Source organism: Phoca vitulina, unplaced genomic scaffold (assembly GCF_004348235.1).
Source record: "Phoca vitulina isolate PV1807 unplaced genomic scaffold, GSC_HSeal_1.0 scaffold64, whole genome shotgun sequence".
Classification (NCBI taxonomy): domain Eukaryota; kingdom Metazoa; phylum Chordata; class Mammalia; order Carnivora; family Phocidae; genus Phoca; species Phoca vitulina.
The window spans coordinates 3,477,604-3,495,544 of record NW_022589767.1 but is presented as its reverse complement, the minus strand read 5'-3'; the positions used below and the strand labels follow the sequence as shown (position 1 = coordinate 3,495,544).

General features: G+C 36.3%; 1 protein-coding gene across 1 annotated transcript in view; it reads left to right on the top strand.

Moving 5' to 3' along the window:
* The window catches only part of GUCY2C (guanylate cyclase 2C), a 121,172-nt gene that overhangs the window by 64,293 nt on the left and 38,938 nt on the right, over positions 1-17,941 (top strand). Inside the window, exons 10-13 of the mRNA XM_032391787.1 lie at positions 1,933-2,050; positions 3,659-3,794; positions 9,607-9,692; positions 11,796-11,907. Coding sequence (XP_032247678.1) covers positions 1,933-2,050; positions 3,659-3,794; positions 9,607-9,692; positions 11,796-11,907 — 452 coding nt within the window. The remainder of the gene's footprint in view (positions 1-1,932; positions 2,051-3,658; positions 3,795-9,606; positions 9,693-11,795; positions 11,908-17,941) is intronic.

Below are 17,941 nucleotides of genomic sequence, written 5' to 3'. Positions count from 1 at the left end.
ATGAGTTTGTTTTTTGGCCCTCTGTGGTATAATCACAGTGGTGATTTTATCCTCTGTAATTCTCTGGAACTAAGGGAGAAAATTCTGGAGAATACAAACTCCTTCCCTTCCTTCCTTCCTTCCTTCCTTCCTTCTTTCCTCTCTCTCTTTTTCTTTCCTTATAATTCAATTTTTATTTTTTTAAATTAGAGTATAATTAACAGTGTTAAATTTTACCACTCATCTTCTAATATGGTTGGAGACCCCACAAACCATACCAAGCTAGTGTCTGAGTCAGAGTAAGCGTATAGAACGTGTCGCTGGTGCACCTGTGCCCCTTGCCCCATCAGCTAGATCCTACGACCTCAATTATCTGACTACATCATTAATCATTACCCGTCTGTACTCAGACGGGATACTGTTACTGCACTGATATCTCCCATATTTGCCTAGTCATTTCACCCACACTCTATGTACTTGTCACAGTGTTAAGAGGAATAAAGCACAGGAACTGCAGGCCTATTTGACTAGGCCTTCATGAAGATAATCTAATCAATCAACTTAGCCTTTTAGCTGCAAAATACAAGAAAGAGGACAAAGTTCTCAATATTTCATTCCTACAACCACATTGACAGCTGCTTTCAATAGTTACTTTGCCCTCTGGAAGGAGTCCTCAGTGTAGCCAGGTTGGTGTAATCTTACTTACTTAGCAAATCCTCAACCAACTGCCAAAGTGTTAGCATTCCTTTGTCACTGTTCTCAAAGGACACCTGGCTATGTTTGGGGAAGATCATGAGATTCATTTGAAAGTTGACATTAACTGGGTTTCAAATTCTAATTCTGACACTTCGGTTCATTTGACTTTTTTTTTTTTTTTTTTTTTACAGTTGATTAATTTCTTTTATTTCTTGGGTTTCCCAAATCACACCTTCTCAGTTAAACAGTTTTTTAAAAAGCTATTCATCTGGGGTTCATTTGACTGTTGGATGTTACTTAGAATCTTGAGATTAAAACTTCTCTTTTGTAAAATGAGAATAAAGAGGCCCACTTCATAGGAGTGCTTTTAGGATTAGATGTGATAATATGAGCAAACTATTCAACCTAGTCCTCAGGGCATAGATGTGTTCACCTACTGTTTGAATAGTAAATGATGGTTATCCTAGTGATAGCAGTTCAAACATGTTAGATTCGTTGCATATTAAAACACTCAAATGATTTGGAAGTTTAGAAACTCTATGACTTGCAGCACAATCTTAGATGGTATTGAAGGTCCGCAATGGGCCAACTATCACCTAGGATTGAGGATACACAATGAATACACTAATGTCAAGGAGCTTACAGTGTTAGAGAAAATGTTTCGTCTTTTCATACTTAGTTTCACCATAAATTTAATTCATAAAATTTCTCTGTATCCTATCCCAATATATCTAAACTATTATGAGCTCATAAAGAAAAGAAAGTTTCTGCGTATAAACAAAAAGTCAGTAAGCCTTGAAAGCAAGCATTAGCTCACATGTCCAGAGCCCAAAAAAACCTCCCTCAAAGAAGTCTCTGTGATCTGATCTTCCTTTCCGCTCATGGATGTGAACCACAGCCCTCTTACTCAACTTAGCATCTTATATGACAATAAACCTATCTGGGGAAGTAGAAGGTTTTCCAGGTTACTGGAAAAAAAAAAAAAAAAGATGTTTTCAACTATTTCAACACCTAGAAGGTGTTGCTGGTGCACCTGTGCCCCTTGCCCCATCAGCTAGATCATACGACCTCAATTATGTGACTACATCATTAATCATTACCCATCTGTACTCAGACGGGATACTGTTACTGCACTGATATCTCCCATATTTGCCTAGCCATTTCACCCACACTCTATGAGGTTTGTGGGAATTGCAGAAGCTCCATGTGATTTTTGGAGGAATAAATTTTCATGAGGAATTTGTGCTTTTATTACAGTAACCACTACTTCATGGAAAATGTCACAGCCCCTGACTATATGAAAAATGTCCTTGTGCTGACATTGCCTCCTGGGAATTCCACCTCCATTAGCTCTTTCTCCAAGGGTTTATCAGAGGTAAGTTTCATGGTTATGTACTACTCTTTTCTTTGTCAAGGGTAAGATATTATTCTCCTATGTAGGACCCAAATTCTAAAATAACAATTGTTTTTTTACTCCCATTCACTAAACAAATGTTAACTGAGACCAACTATGTGCAAGGTTACTGTATATTAAAATTCTTACTATAGGTCACTGTGCTGGGCTCTGGACCAACACAGCAATGCACGCTCTGTTACATCGGAATGGAAGTGACAATATGGGAAGACAGGAAGAAGCCCCGCTAATTTAGGGAGGGTAGAAACTAAACAATGTAAAAAAAATGAAGTTCCTTACACCCTAAAGCAACTTTCTGCTGTCACAGATATCAAAATTCTACCTTAGAGATATATATTCCTAGGTTAAGACAACTGTCCCCAATTATAATTAAGTTGACCATTGTTTAAATTTGTCCACGAGAGTCTTAGCATCATATCTGGTTTAGCATTTATCCCAGAAAAAAGAACCTCTAACTGGACATTAAATCCTGGCCACCTTATTATAATGCAGGGACCCCTGACCCTAACACCACCTTGGGCTTTGTCAGCACCTTAGTGTGACTAAATTCATCAAATGTATTCTGCCCTCAGAGTCAGTTGAGAGCAGGTTTGGACTGGGAAGAGGAGGGAAGGAGCAGTCCTGAAGACCGTGAACAACCTTGGGATGGCAAGCCAGGCCCAAAGAGCTATAAGGGAAGTTGGGTACTTTGGGGAGTATCACAGTTTTTTCCCAGACTAGCAGTTCTAAACCCTCTGTTTTACAACCCTGCCAAAATTAGGAGCTGTAACCACTTTTGGGGTTGGGACTTAACTGGATTCTTTTGGTTTCATGAAATGATGATTTCAGCAAAAGACACTGAAACCAATGAGAGGCGTTTTCTTTTTTCTTTTTATATTTCTAGCAAATATACTTCTGGGTGTAATATTCAGATATCACTCGCCCAGCTGCTAGGCTCTGGCAAAAGTGTGATTCTTCACAGGTGGACGTTCTAAAATGCCCAAGCTGACAGAATTTACTTGGTCTCAGGGGGCCTAAGACTTTTAATCCACAGCCCAACTCTGTGAAGACCACCATGCAAGACGGTCAAGAACCGTCTTCAAAGCAAGTTCAATGGTATCATCCAATCAACTCTCTTCCTGCCCTGTTCAGGGTGCTGAAGGGCAGAGAGTTGTTTTTACTGTTGTTCTCTTTTACTCTTTGTGAAAACATTACACTACAAGCAAACATTTTTTTCTATATAAAATCTCACAAGAATTATGACAATGCTGCATGCTGTTCTTCCTGGTTGAAATAATAGATTTCGCCATCATGGGAAGAAAGTATAATTGCTTTTAGTTACTTCCCTAAGGATAGTGTTCCAGGTTTATTGATTGCCAAGGAAAGGCAGAATTTTGACACAAGGCTAATAAAAGAGCCCTGGCTCAAGGACATATTTTCCAAAAGACTTCTTTAATACCATCCCTACAATTGTCCTAACATCCCTTTACCTTTCCAGTTACTCTGCAGACCCCAAGAATGTTTTGCTCCAGGCTCAAGACCAGAATCTCTTTTTGGGAACTCATTTTAAGATTTTTCTTTCTCATTCAGGCAAAAAATAACTTTGCTCTTGCCTACTTGGATGGAATCTTGCTCTTTGGACACATACTGAAGACATTTCTTGAGAATGGAGAATCTGTTACCACCCCCAAATTTGCTCAGGCCTTCAGGAACCTCACTTTTGAAGGTACTGGTTTCCTAAGAGCAAACAACAACAGCAACAAAACTTAACTAACACTTTCTACAGAAAGCTAAAGACATTTGGGCTTTGTGGATGGACTTTGGGAAGCAAAGAGGGGGGTTGGCCGTAGATAGAGCCACAGCTAAATATCTTCAAACTCACTTGGAGGCAAATACCATTGCATACATTTGAGGGTTGCTGTTAGCGATATCTGGACCCCAGTTTATGCTTTAGGATTTCAGAATCTGTCCATATCAAAGAAAGAGCACATGGCTTGGACTTTGTACTTTGAACAAACTCATCACAGGGCATTTGGGGCGGCGATGTCCTGACTGTGCTTGGAGACTAGCAAGAAGAGAAATCTCTGCAGTTTGGTTTTGGTCCTTCCATATCTCCTTTCTATCCTTTAGGGATCTGGGACCCTGTGTTACCCCTCAAACTACCAGAACCTCTCATAACAATATCATCCCAAGGTTCCCAACACATGTTCCTGAGTGTGAAGTATGGTATCTTACTGTAATTTTGATTTGCCTCTCCCTAATGAATAGCAATATCAAGCACCTTTTCATGTGCTTATAGGCTATTTGTATATGTTCTTTAGAAAATGTCTCTTCAAGCCTTTGCCCCTTTTTGAATTGTTTGGGTTTTTGTCTGGATATTATTGGCTGATCAGATATATGATTTGCAAATATTTTCTCCTATTTTGTGAGTTGCCTTTTTACTCTGTTGATAATGTCTTCATGCACAAAGTTTTTAAATCTTCATGAAGTCCAGTTTGCCTATTTTTTCACTGGTTGCCTCTGCCTTTAGTATCATATCCAAGAAATCACTGCAAAATCCAATATCATAAAGCTTTTGCTCTGTGTTTTTTTCTAAAAGTTTTATACTTGTAGGTTTACATTTAGGTCATGATTGCATTTTGAGCTATGTGGATATTGAATTTTTCCAGCACCATTTGTTAAAGACTCTCTTTTCCCCCAGTGAATGGTCTTGTCAGGCTTAGAGAAAATCGTCTGACCATATATATAAGGGCTGATTTCGGGACATCCTATTTTATTTCATTTGTATATACATCTGACTTTATGCCAGTACCATACTGTTTTGATTACTGTAGCTTTTTAGCAAGTTTTGAAATTAAGAAGTGAGTCCTTCAGCTTTGTTCTTCTTTTTCAAGGTTGTCTTGGTTATTTTTGGGTTTTTTGAGATTCCATATGAATTTTAAGATGGCTTTTCCTATTTCTGCAAAAAAAAATAATTTTTTTGACAGAGATTGTGTTAAATCTGTGGACTGCTTTGGGTAATATAGATTTCTTGATGATGTTAAGTGTCCCAATACATAAACATGGGAGGTTTCCATTTATTTATATCTTCTCCAATTTCCTGCAGAAAAGCTTTGTAGTTTTTTTTGTACAAGTCTTTCATCTTGGCTAAGTCAGTTCTCAAATCTTTCATTCTTTTTGATGCTATCATAAATGGAATTGTATTCTTTTTATTGAAATATAGTTGACACACAATGTCACCTTAGTTTCAGCTATATAACGTAGTGATTCCACAGTCTGTACTTTATCCTATGCCCACCACAGGTGTACCTATCATCTGTCACCATAAAACCCTATTACAGTACCATTGACTATGTTCCCTATACCTTTGACTATACATTGATTCTACTTCCTCTACCTTTTATCCCCATGACTTATTCATTCCATAAATGGAGACCTGTAACTACCACTGGAATTGTACTCTTAACATCCTTTTCTGAATGTTCATTGTTAGTCTATAGAAATGCAACTGATATTTGAGTGTTGACTTTGTATCCTGCCACTTTGCTGACCTCTTTTTTGATGGAATCTTGAGAATTTTCAACATGTAAGATCATATCAGCTGTGAATTTTACTTCTTCCTTTCCAATTTGGATACCTTTTATTTTTTTCTTGCCTAAGTGCTCTGGCTAGGTATTCCAGTATTATGTTTAATAAAAGTTCCTTGCCTTGTTCCTGATCTTAGAGGAAAAACTTTTAGTCTTTCACCATTAAGTATGATGTTTGCTATGGGTTATCCATAGACGGATTTTATTATGTTGAGCTAGTTTCCTTCTGTTCCTAGTTTGTTGTGTTTTATCACGAAAGCATATTGAATTTTGTAAAAAGCTTTCTCTTCATCAAATTGAAAAGATCATGCATTTTTTCCTTCATTCTTTTAATGTGGTATATTATATTTATCAACTTTTATATGTTGAACTATTCTTGCATTCCAGGAATAAATCTCTCTTGGTCATGATGAATACTTCTTTTAATATGCTGCTAAATTCTGTTTGCCAGTATTTTGTTGAAGACTTTCATATCAGTGTTTATTAGGGATATTGATGTGTAGTTTTCTTAGGGTCATTTTCTGGCTTTGGTATCAGAGTAATTCTGGCTATATAGAATGAATTCGGGAATGTTTCCTCCTCTTCAGGTTTTTTTGAAAAGTTTGAGAAGGATTGGTGTTAATTATTCTTTAAATATTTGTAGAGGGGCGCCTGGGTGTTGTAGTCAGTTGAGTGTCCAACTCTTGGTTTCAGCTCAGGTTGTGATCTATTCCTCTATTCCTTACTTCTGTCTTATTATTCTATCCATTATTGAAAGTGGAGTATTGAAATTTTCTTTTTTTTATTTTAAGATTTTATTTATTTATTTGACAGAGACACAGCGAGAGAAGGAACACAAGCAGGGGGAGTGGGAGAGGGAGAAGCAGGCTCCCCGCGGAGCAGGGAGCCTGATGCGGGGCTCGCCTCGATCCCAGGACCCTGGGGTCATGACCTGAGCCGAAGGCAGACGCTTAAGAACTGAGCCACCCAGGCACCAGGAGTATTGAAATTTTCAACTATTATTGTAGAACTGTCCATTTCTCTGTTCAATTCTGTCAATTTTTGCTTCATATATTTTGGTAGTCTGTTATTAGGTGCATAAATGTTTATAATTGTTATATCTTCTTGCTGTATTGAAACTTTTATTAATATATAGTGTCCTTTTTTGTCTCTTGTAAACTTTTTTGATTTAAAATCTATTTTGGAGGTGCCTGGGTGGCTCAGTCGGTTAAGCATCCAACTCTTGATTTCAGCTAAGGTCCTGATCTCATGAGTTGTGAGATCGAGCCCCACGTCAGGCTCCACGCTCAGCAGGGGGTCTGCTTGAAGATTCTTTCCCTCTGCCCCTCCCCCCACTTGCATGCGCACTCTCTCTCTAAAATAAATAAATAAATCTTAAAAAAAATAAAGTCTCTTTTGTCTGATATTAGCATATGCAATATACTACTCTCTTTCAGTCACTCTCTTTTAGTTGCTATTTGCATAGAATATCCTTTTCCATCCTTTCTCTTTCAACCTATTTGTGTTTTTAAACCTACAGTGGATCTCTTATAGATATCATATAGAATCATTTTTTTAAAATACAATCTCCTAATCTCTATCCTTGATTGGAGAATTTAATCTATTTTATATTTAAAATAATTACTGATAGGGGAGATTTACTTTTATCATTTTGCTCTTTGTTATCTATTGTCTTACAGCTTTTTGTCTCTGATTTTCTACATTATTGTCTTCTTTTGTGTGTAGTTGATTTATTTTGTAGTGAAATGTTTGAATTCCTGTCTTATTGTTTTGTTTATATTCTTTAACTATTTTCTTTGTAGTTACTATGGATATTATAGTTAACACCCTAAGGTTATTACATTCTAATTTGACTTTATACCAGTTTAACTTCAATAATATCTGAAAACTGTACTCCTTTAATACTTCCATATACACCTCTTTAGACATTGACGCAAATTGATGCAAAATTGCATCTTTATATGTGTGTGTCCAAAAACAAACTAATGATGTTTTAAATATTAGTCTCTTAAATTATGCCAAAAACAAAATGTAAGGTTACAAACCAAAGTTACAATAATACTAGTTTTTAGACTAGTTTTTAAAAACACATTCATCTCTTAAATCATGTAGAAAACAAAAATTGGAATTACACACCATTGTTATATTAATGTTAGATGTTAATAACTGCCCATGTATTTGCCTTTACTGAGATCTTTATTTCTTCATATGGCTTCAAGTTATTGTCCCGTGTCCTTTCACTTCAACCTATAGGACTACCTTTAGCATTTCTTGCAGGGCAAGTTCTGGTGGTTACAAACTCAGCTTTTGTTTATCTTGGAATGTCTTACTTTCCCCCTCATTTTTGACAGACAGGTTCATTGGATAAAGAATTCTTAGATGAAAGTGTTCCTTTTGGCATTTTGAGTATATCAGGCCAGTGCCTTCTGGATTCAAAAACTTCTAATGAGAAGCCTGCTAAAAATCTTATTCAGTATCTTTTACATGTGACAAATCACTTCTCTCTTGCTGCTTTCAAAATTCTGTCTTTTTTTTTTTTTACTTAAATTCAATTTAATTAGCATATAGTGTATTATTAGTTTCAGAGGTGGAATTCGGTGATTCGTCAGTTGCATACAACACCCAGTGCTAGTTATTTCAAATGCCCTCCTTAATGCCCATCACCCAGTTACCCATCACTCCACCCACCTCCCCTCCAGCAACCCTCAGTGTGTTTCCTATAGTTAAGAGTCTCTTATGGTTTGACTCCTTCTCAGTTTTCGTCTTATTTTATTTTTCCTTCCCTTCCCCAATGTTCATCTGTTTTGTTTCTTAAATTCCACATATGAGTGAAATCATATGGTATTTCTCTTTCTCTGACTGACTTATTTCACTTAACATAATACCCTCTAGTTCCACCCACATTGTTGCAAATGGCAAGTTTTCATTCTTTTTGATGTCTGGCTTTTGGCAGTTTGATTAGAATGTGTCTCAGTGTGGATCTCTTTGAATTCATCCTACTGGAGTTTGTTGAACTTCTTGGATATTTATATTCATGTATTTCATCAAATTTGAGAATTTTTGGCCATTATTTCTTCAGATATTCTCTCTACCCCTTTCTCTCTTCTTCTTCTTCCAGGACTTCCACAGTGCATATGGTGGTCTGCTTGATGGTGTTACAGATTCACCTTTTTTTCTGTTCCTCAGACTTGATAATTTCCATTGTCCTATCTTCAAGTTCAGTGATTCTTTCTTCTGCCTGCTCAGATCTGCCTCTGAATCTCCCTAGTGAATTTTTCATTTCAGCTATTGTATTTTTCAGTTCTAGAATTTCCTCTTGGTTTCCTTTTTAGATTTTCCCTCTCTTTATTGATATTTCCCTTTTGTTCATACATCATTTTCCTTACTTTATCTATCTCTTCTTTTAGTTCTTTGAGCATCTTTAAGACAGCTGTTTTAAAGCCTTTGTCTATTAGATCCACCATCAGGTCTTTTTCAGGGATAATTTCTGTTGGTTTATTCCTTTTTTCTTTTGATTGGGTGACACTTTCCTGTTTCCTTGTCTGCCTTGTGATATTTTTGTTGAAAACTAGATATTTGAATTCTAATAATTTGAATCTAATAATCCTATAAATCACATGGTAAATGGGGAATTTTTACTAGTTTAGTACATATTCTTAGCAAAAACTTTTCACTAATAATTAGATTCAATTGGCTGATTATATTTTCATCCTAACTGCAATGCAAAAATTTTCTCTTCTAACTAAATACTAAATAGCATCTCTCTTAAAAATATCCATCAGAGATCTCAGGGCCAAGAGCCAATGGATATTCCCTCTGATTAGCTCATTAAGATAATTTTTCAGTAAAATAGAGCAATTTGAACCTATTTTATACCGTCTGTAAGAATCTAACTGGTTTTTCAGTCAAAAAGTCAAAAATAACCTCCAACTCTTTCTGATTTTGCCCTAGGGCATGCAGGTCCTGTGACTTTGGACGACTGTGGGGATATTGACAACACTATGGTGCTTCTGTATACTTCTGTGGAAACCAACAAAGTATGTCTGACTTCTTATCAGGAACTTGGGGTTAAGTGACTAGGTGAGGAAGGATAACTACAAGGCGAGTGATAGCAAAGGAATTAGAGAAGTTGTGTTTAAAATCTGCAAGTTATTTATTTCAGATTCACAATTATGACCTACTTAGGACTGTATTCTTTAAGCATTTTGATGCATACCTTATTTAGAACGTCCACACTCTATTGGCTATATATAAAATACCCACCCAGAATACATTGATATAAAGACCAGACTATTGATGGGATACTAACAAGAAGATGACAGTGCTCTCCTAAGAATTGTTTATTCATTTCCACAGCTAAAAATTTCAATGAAACATTCTCTATTCTCTCCTTCTGAACTCATGAAAACCATTAATTGTGCTATCTTTCTGACACATATAAACAGTCCTATAATGTCATGCTCTTATTCATGTTATGTATCTCTTTTCTCCTCACCTACATATAGGTTCTTTAAAGAAAGGGAGTGGGTCTTACTTCTCTATGCCTCCAGTGCTTAGCTTCTTATATGGCATATAGTTGATGGCTGATCATCATTTAATTTAAAAACAAATCACCTGTCTTTATGTCACCCAAAGTAGTGCCTGTCACAAACTATGAAAGCCACTGTTCTGCCAACCAAATGGTCAGTAGAAAGTTTCTCTCTTTAAGATGTCATGTCCTGACATAACTAGGAATCTAAGAGAAAAAGTTTTCTTTTTCTTTTCTTTCTCATTTTTTCATGTGATTTTCCGATGTGATCATTATGACATCTTTAAGTCATATATTTAGTGTATATCTTAACCCACTTTCTAAAAATATATCTGTAATAAAAATGTGGAAAGCTAGAGGAAAGATGTCCAGATTGAGAAAGTTAAACCAGAAATTTGGGGACAACATTTCAGAAAAGTACTCCATAGTTTTCAGTTACTATAAAAACCTTGAAGTGTCATCAATTCTCCAGTTATTATAGTAATTATAAAGAGAACTATACTCCTCTCTAAGTTATTTGTACTGGGATGATGCTCTTGGAGAGAAGCAAATACATGTGGGAAGATCCTACATCAGCCTCATAACTGCTCTTCAATATGAAAAATGTTCTGTGCACTTATTCTCTCTGAAAGAAAATCTAGCTGAATTTTTCAATAAAGGCAAATCTAGTTGAATTTTTCAATAATCTAATGCCATCAGTTGTGCTGTATAATATGTACATATAGGGAAACCAGGGATTAATTCTCAAAACACAGGGATATAAATAAATTATTCTATATCCGGAGGAAGTTTCAATAGAGATTCAATGTACTGTCTCCTAATAGTAGGATATTTACTACCCTCAATATATGCAATTATAGATCATGCTTTCAAGTTAAAAGTATATTTCTAAAGATGTAAAACTTTTGTCCAGAAAGTTTTGAGGGAATGGTGTTGAATTTAGAAAGATGATCATTATATGCAGCAGTAATATAAGGATATAGTAATATATCCTATCAGCAGATTGCTTGAAAAAGAAAACTTTTATCTTAGAAACCTAATTAGTATCATGTACAAGACAACACATTAGAGCAAAAGGATAGAAGAGATTTGAAAATTATGTAATTGACAGAATTTAAATGTGAATTATTTCAGAGCCCCTTGACATGTATCAAAATGGATAATAAATGATTTTAGCTGTAGTGCATTTTTTTAAGCTATTATCTTCAATAGCAACTTAATATTGTGGAAAACATTGGTACTTCACTTGCCATGTGACTTGGACCTAACCATTTAATTTCTTTTGGTCTCTATTTTAACATTTTTGTAATATGAGAGACTTGAACTGGTTCTCTAAAGACCCAAAGAATCTATGTTGGGTAGGAGTTACTAAAGTACCCTATGGTCATAAAGAAACAAAAATAATTGACCCAGCTGGAGCTTAAATCTACTTTCATGCTGTGAACCAATAAATGGATGCTAACTAGCTAGCTCCTGCCTGCTAAACATTACCTATTTCACTCAGAATTGTTACTAAGAAATTCAGATGTCATTGGGCAGGACAATCTCATCAGAAGTCATTCTAAAATGTCTTTTTCTGTTCATCCTTCTTCTTTTTCATGCCCTGACACAGTACATGGTTCTCTTGAGGTATGACACCCATGTAAATAAGACTACCCCAGAGATTAAGAACCCCACGTTCATCTGGATGAACCACAAACTTCCAAGTGATATCCCAGGCCAGGGTAAGAGATCCCTTAATGAATTTTGTTTTTGTGAAGTTGCTTTTCTGGTAAGGTAAGTACATTCAATGGTTTATGCAATTAGCCTGCATTTTTATGTTTTCATTTGTTTTGTTTGTTGTCTGAATTAGATTTGCCAGGTTTGTAAAATGTGGGCTTTACTTCCCTGCCTAATGAATGATATTACAGTTTTGATTAAACACTGAAAATATCCCTATTCTAATGTAGCTATACCTCTTTTTAATATGTGTCCTACCTAACCACTGACAAAATTATCCTATAGAAAATTAGGTTTGACAATTGGCAAAATGAACACAGACACATGTATTCTTAATGCCACTGATTCCATTTTATTTCAATAAACTCAAAGTATACATATTTCAGCAAGGAACACAAGATGCCATCAGCCATCAGTCATCAGTGAGCATGGCTTCAAAAGTATCCCCCGTTTCCTCACCGGACACATACTTGGGTTATAATGATGGCTACTCACCTACTTAAGATGAGGTCCTATCATGTCATGGAAAGCCCTACCATGACCAGGACTTCACCCATGCAACTTCCCATACAACCATATAACATTGGCCATCCCTGGACAGGACCAGCCAGGTATCTCCTGGGCAACAAGGTCTCAGGACAGTCTGGCTTAGCCAAGGCTTACGACAATGAATAGTAAGTAATATCACATTACTAATCTATTTCTAGAGAAAGAAGTTTAAATTTGGACAAGCATTTATGCCCAAAGATGCAAAAAAAAAATGTAGAAGCAACATTAATAAAATGATTTAGCAAATGATGATATATCCATAAATGGAGCATCATAAGCCAATTAAAATAATTATTTACAAAGAATTTTAAATGACATAGGAAAACTTATAAGGTAAATTAACAGGAAAATAAACAACTTTTTTATTTAATGAGATTCTAACTTTGTAAAACAGTGTTAGAAATAGATTGTAAAGAAATATGCTAAAATGTTAACAGTGGTAGCTTCTGAGTAATAGGATCCTAGGAGTGGGTTTTTTTGTTTGTTTGGTTGGTTGAGATTTTATTTACTTATTTATTTATTTATTTATTTGCTATTTTATGCTTTTCCTAATTTTCCAAATTTTTCCATAATGACTGTATTAATTTACCACTTTTAAATATTAAAAAATAAACTAGAAATATTTCTCTCCCAGCCCTGGTCTATAGCCAGAAACTGAGGTCGATATGACTTAAAGAGAAAAGTTCTGGTTTGATGCACTTCCTTGTGTTAATGTGTTGGATGCACTTGCTATGTTTTCAGTCCTCTTGTGTTCCATGAGTCAAATATGGTTAAAAATGACTCCTGTATTTTTATTCAGTAGCCATGAGCAGTTGACTAAAGCAAAGAAGCAAAGAGGGAAGTGGGAAGTGAGGTTCCCATTCTTCTAAACAATAAGCAATCCTGAACTGATTTCAGATTTACTGCTATCATTTTTTAAGTTTTTATTTTAATTCCAGTTAGTTAACATACAATGTTATATTAGTTTGAGGTGTTCAATATAGTGATTCAACACTTCCATACATCCCCCTGTGCTTATCACAGCAAGTGCCCTCCTTACTCTCCATCACCTATTTCACCCATCCCCCCTACCTCTCTCCCCTCTGGTAACCATCAGATTGTTCTTTATAATTAAGAGTTTGTTTCTTGCTTTCTCTCTCTCTCTCTCTCTGTTTCTCTCTTATTTTTCCCCTTGGCTTGTTTATTTTGTTTCTTAAATTCCACATATGAGTGAAATCATATGGTATTTGTTTTTCTCTAACTTATCTCCCTTAGCATTATATTCTTTAGCTCCATCCATGTCATTGCAAATGGCAAGATTTCATTCTTTTTTATGGCTGAATAATATTCCATTAAATATATAAAGATGTGATGTATAGAAATATGTAGAAATATAAATATAAATATAAATATATATATATATATCACATCTTCTTTATCCATTCTTCAATCGATGGACACTTGGGCTGCTTCCATATCTTGGCTATTGTAAATAATGCTGCTATAAACATCGGGGTGCATGTATCCCTTTGAATTAGTGTTCTTGTATTCTTTGGGTAAATACCCAGTAGTGCGATTGCTGGATCATAGGGTATTTCTATTTTTAACTTTTTGAGGCACCTCCATACTGTTTTCCAGAGTGGCTGCACCAGTTTGCATTCCCACCAACAGTGTGTGAGTGTTCCCCTTTCTCCGCATCCTCGCCAACGCTTGTTTCTTGTGTCGCTGATTTTAGTCCTTCTGACAGGTGTGAGGTGGTGTCTCCTGTAGTTTGGGCTTGCATTTCCCTGATGATGAGTGATTATGAGCAGCATCTTTTCATGTGTCTCTTGGTCATCTATATGTCTTCTATGGAGAAATATCTATTCGTGTCTTCTGCCCATGTTTAATTGGATTGTTTTTTCAGTGTTTTATAAGTTCTCAATATATTTTGGATACTAACCTTTTATTGGATATGTCATTGACAAATATCTTCTCCCATTCTGGAGATTGCTTTTTAGTTTTATTGATTGTTTCCTTCGCCGTGCAGATGTAGTCCCAATAGTTTATTTTTGCTTTTGTTTCCCTTGCCTGAAGAGACATATCTCGATAGAAGTTGCTATGACTGATGTCCAAGAAGTTACTGCCTGTGCTCTCTTCAAGGATTTTTGTGGTTTCAGATCTCATATTTAGGTCTTTAATCCTACCCCAAATAATAAAGTACTTAGGAATAAACCTAACCAAAGAGGTGAAAGACCTGTACTCTGAAAACTATAAAATACTGATGAAAGAAATTGAAGATGACACAAAGAAATGAAAAGACATTCCATGCTCACATATTGGAAGAACAAATATTGTTAAAATTTCTATATTACCCAAAGCAATCTACACATTTAATGCAATCCCTATCAAAATACAAATAGCATTTTCCACAGAGCTAGACCAATCTTAAAATTTGTATGGAACCACAGAAGACCCCCAATATCCAAAGCAGTCTTGAAAAAGAAAAGCAATGCTATCATTGCTTTTTAAAGTTGATTTCTTTTCATTAGCAAGCTTTTTTTTAATTAAGCAATTTTTAAATGATTTTATGTATTTATTTGAGCTAGAGAGAGAGAGCACAAGTGGGGGAAGAGAGAGGGAGAAGCAGACTCCTCACTGAGCAGGGAGCGGACCCTGGGATCATGACCTGAGCTGAAGGCAGACACTTTTTAATTATCTCTAGAACCATCTGCAAGCTTTGTAGGTTTAAACCAAACTTACTTTTGAAATATATCTCTTTTCTTATGGATTTCTGCAACTCTCTACTTCTTTCTTTTGCAACTTTTTGAATTACAATTATTTTTTCTTTTCCCTTAATTATAGTGACAATGTTAGTTTGTATTTTTAATATATTTCCTTAAGAGTTTGTAGGTATTTTTTTATTTTTTATATTTTTTTATATTTTTTATATTATATTATTTGTATTTTTTATATTATTTGTAAAATGCTCAACTTCTCAAAAAGCAATTTTTAAATGATTTTATGTATTTATTTGAGTGAGAGAGAGCACAAGTGGGGGTGGGGAGAGGGAGAAGCAGACTCCTCACTGAGCAGGGAGCCCGAAGTGGGGCTCAATCTCAGGACCCTGGGATCACCTGAGCCGAAGGCAGACACCCAGGCACCCTTCAAGAAGTAATTTTTGAGAGAGCTCTCATTATTTACCTGAAAGAGATCACATTAAATATTCATGTTATAGTATTCGTATTACAGGGACATTGTATCATTCTGAGCAACTTCACTTCATCCTCATTTAACCAGAAAATTCAGTTAGCCAGAGCTTTTCATTACTCGACTGTCCCTACATTTAATTTTAATCTTTATAAATAAAGTAACTCAATCTTTCAAATAGTATACAAATCAGATATTCATCTGGTCTTTTATCTGGGTACACCGCTGCCCCCTAAGTAACAGAATGTCTCATCTGGAGATAACACCATCACTGTCGTTTCATTCATTCTACAAAGGTTTGCTAGTGCCAGGCAGTGTTCTCAGCACCCGGAACACAGCAATGGACAATGCACATGTGTTCCTGTTCCTCATCCACGCCAACATCATCTGCCTCCTGGGTTACAATGACATCCACCTGACTTCCTGCTTCAGTCCTGCTTCCTGCCCACCTCCAGTCCAACCAGCTTTGCCACCAGAATGAAAGCATGGATCCAGTCATATTGTCACACTATTGCTAACACTCAATTGGCAGCTCCCCTTTACTCATAAAGTCCAAATGACTTATTATAGCACAAAATGTCCATGATCTTCCTACTTCTCCAGCCTTATCTTTCTTCTTACCTGAAATCCCTTCCCCATTCCCTCAATTTCCACCTACTTCCTTAAAAAAAAAAGGAAGGGGAGGTCTTGCAACTTCATGCCCCTGTGTCCTTAGTAATGCTACTACCTCTGATTAAAATGTATCACTCCCCCATACGACTGGTAAACAGCCACTCATCTTCAACATTTAACTTGAATTTCATTTTTCTAAGCTTTTCCTTAGCCCCCCAGGAGGCTATTGATCTTGCCTACATCCCACCCAACTTCTAGCTTAGAATTTATTTGATACTTATATGTTTACACATTTTTTAAAACCATACACTGTTTAAGTGTATGGTCTGTTCTTTTTTTTTATTATTTAAATTCACTTAGCCAACATATACTACATCATTAGTTTCAGATGTAGAGTTCAATGATTCATTAGTTGCATAAAACACCCAGTGCTCATCACATCACATGCCCTCTTTAATGCCATCATCCAGTTACCTCATCCCCCCACCACCTCCCCTCCAACAACCCTGTTTGTTTCCTATAGTTAAGAGTCTCTCATGGTTTGTCTCCCTCTCTGATTTCTTCCCATTCAGTTTTCCCTCCCTTCCCCAATGATCCTCTCTGCTGTTTATTACATTCCACATATGAGTGAAACCATACGACAATTGTCTTTCTCTGATTGACTTATTTCACTCAGCATAATACCCTCCAGTTCCATCCACATCGATGTAAATGGTAAGATTTCACCCTTTTTGATTGCTGAGTAATATTCCATGATATATATATACCACATCTTCTTTATCCATTCATCTATCGATGGACACCTTGGCTCTTTCCATAGTTTGGCTATTGTGGACATTGCTGCTATGTAGGGGCGCAGGTGCCCCTTCAGATCACTACATTTGTATCTTTAGGGTAAATACCTAGTAGTACAATTGCTGGGTTATAGGGTAGCTCTATTTTTAACTTCTTGATGAACCTTCATACTGTTTTCCAGAGTGGCTGCACCAGCTTGCATTCCCACCAACAGTGTAGGAGGGTTCCCCTTTCTCCACATCCTCGCCAACATTTGTTGTTTCCTGACTTGTTAATTTTAGCCATTCTGACTGGTGTGAGGTGGTATCTCATTGTGGTTTTGGGTCTTTTCTTTATTCACCTCTGCCCAACAAAGTACCTTGGAAGGGATGAAAGAAGAAAGGAGGGACAATGAGATAACTATAAATCTGTTTCTACTCAGCACTTATCCACACTGCGTTAATTTTAGTCAATTTACTTCTCTAAGTGTGAGTTTCTTCCTTCTTCAGATGAGGAGATTTGTTAACTGATTCCAAGATTCTTTCCAACTATCATGCCATATGACCTGGGGTTATAAACTCTTTCCACCATCACTGTGAATCTAATTAAATAGACTGTGATAACCACAGCAGCCACCAGAAGGCAGCAGAAGCTTAACCTTCGAACTAATATAATACTGTGACTTGATAACTCAAGCAAAACTGAAAAGTATGTTGAATTAACCACCTCTATATTTAAATAGTATACAGCATATTTAAATATCATAAGTATGGGGCGCCTGGGTGGCTCAGTTGGTTAAGCGACTGCCTTCAGCTCAGGTCATGATCCCAGGGTCCTGGGATCGAGTCCCGCTTCGGGCTCCCTGCTCGGCAGGGAGCTTGCTTCTCCCTCTCCCTCTGCCTGCCGCTCCCCCTGCTTGTGCTCGCTCTCTTTCTG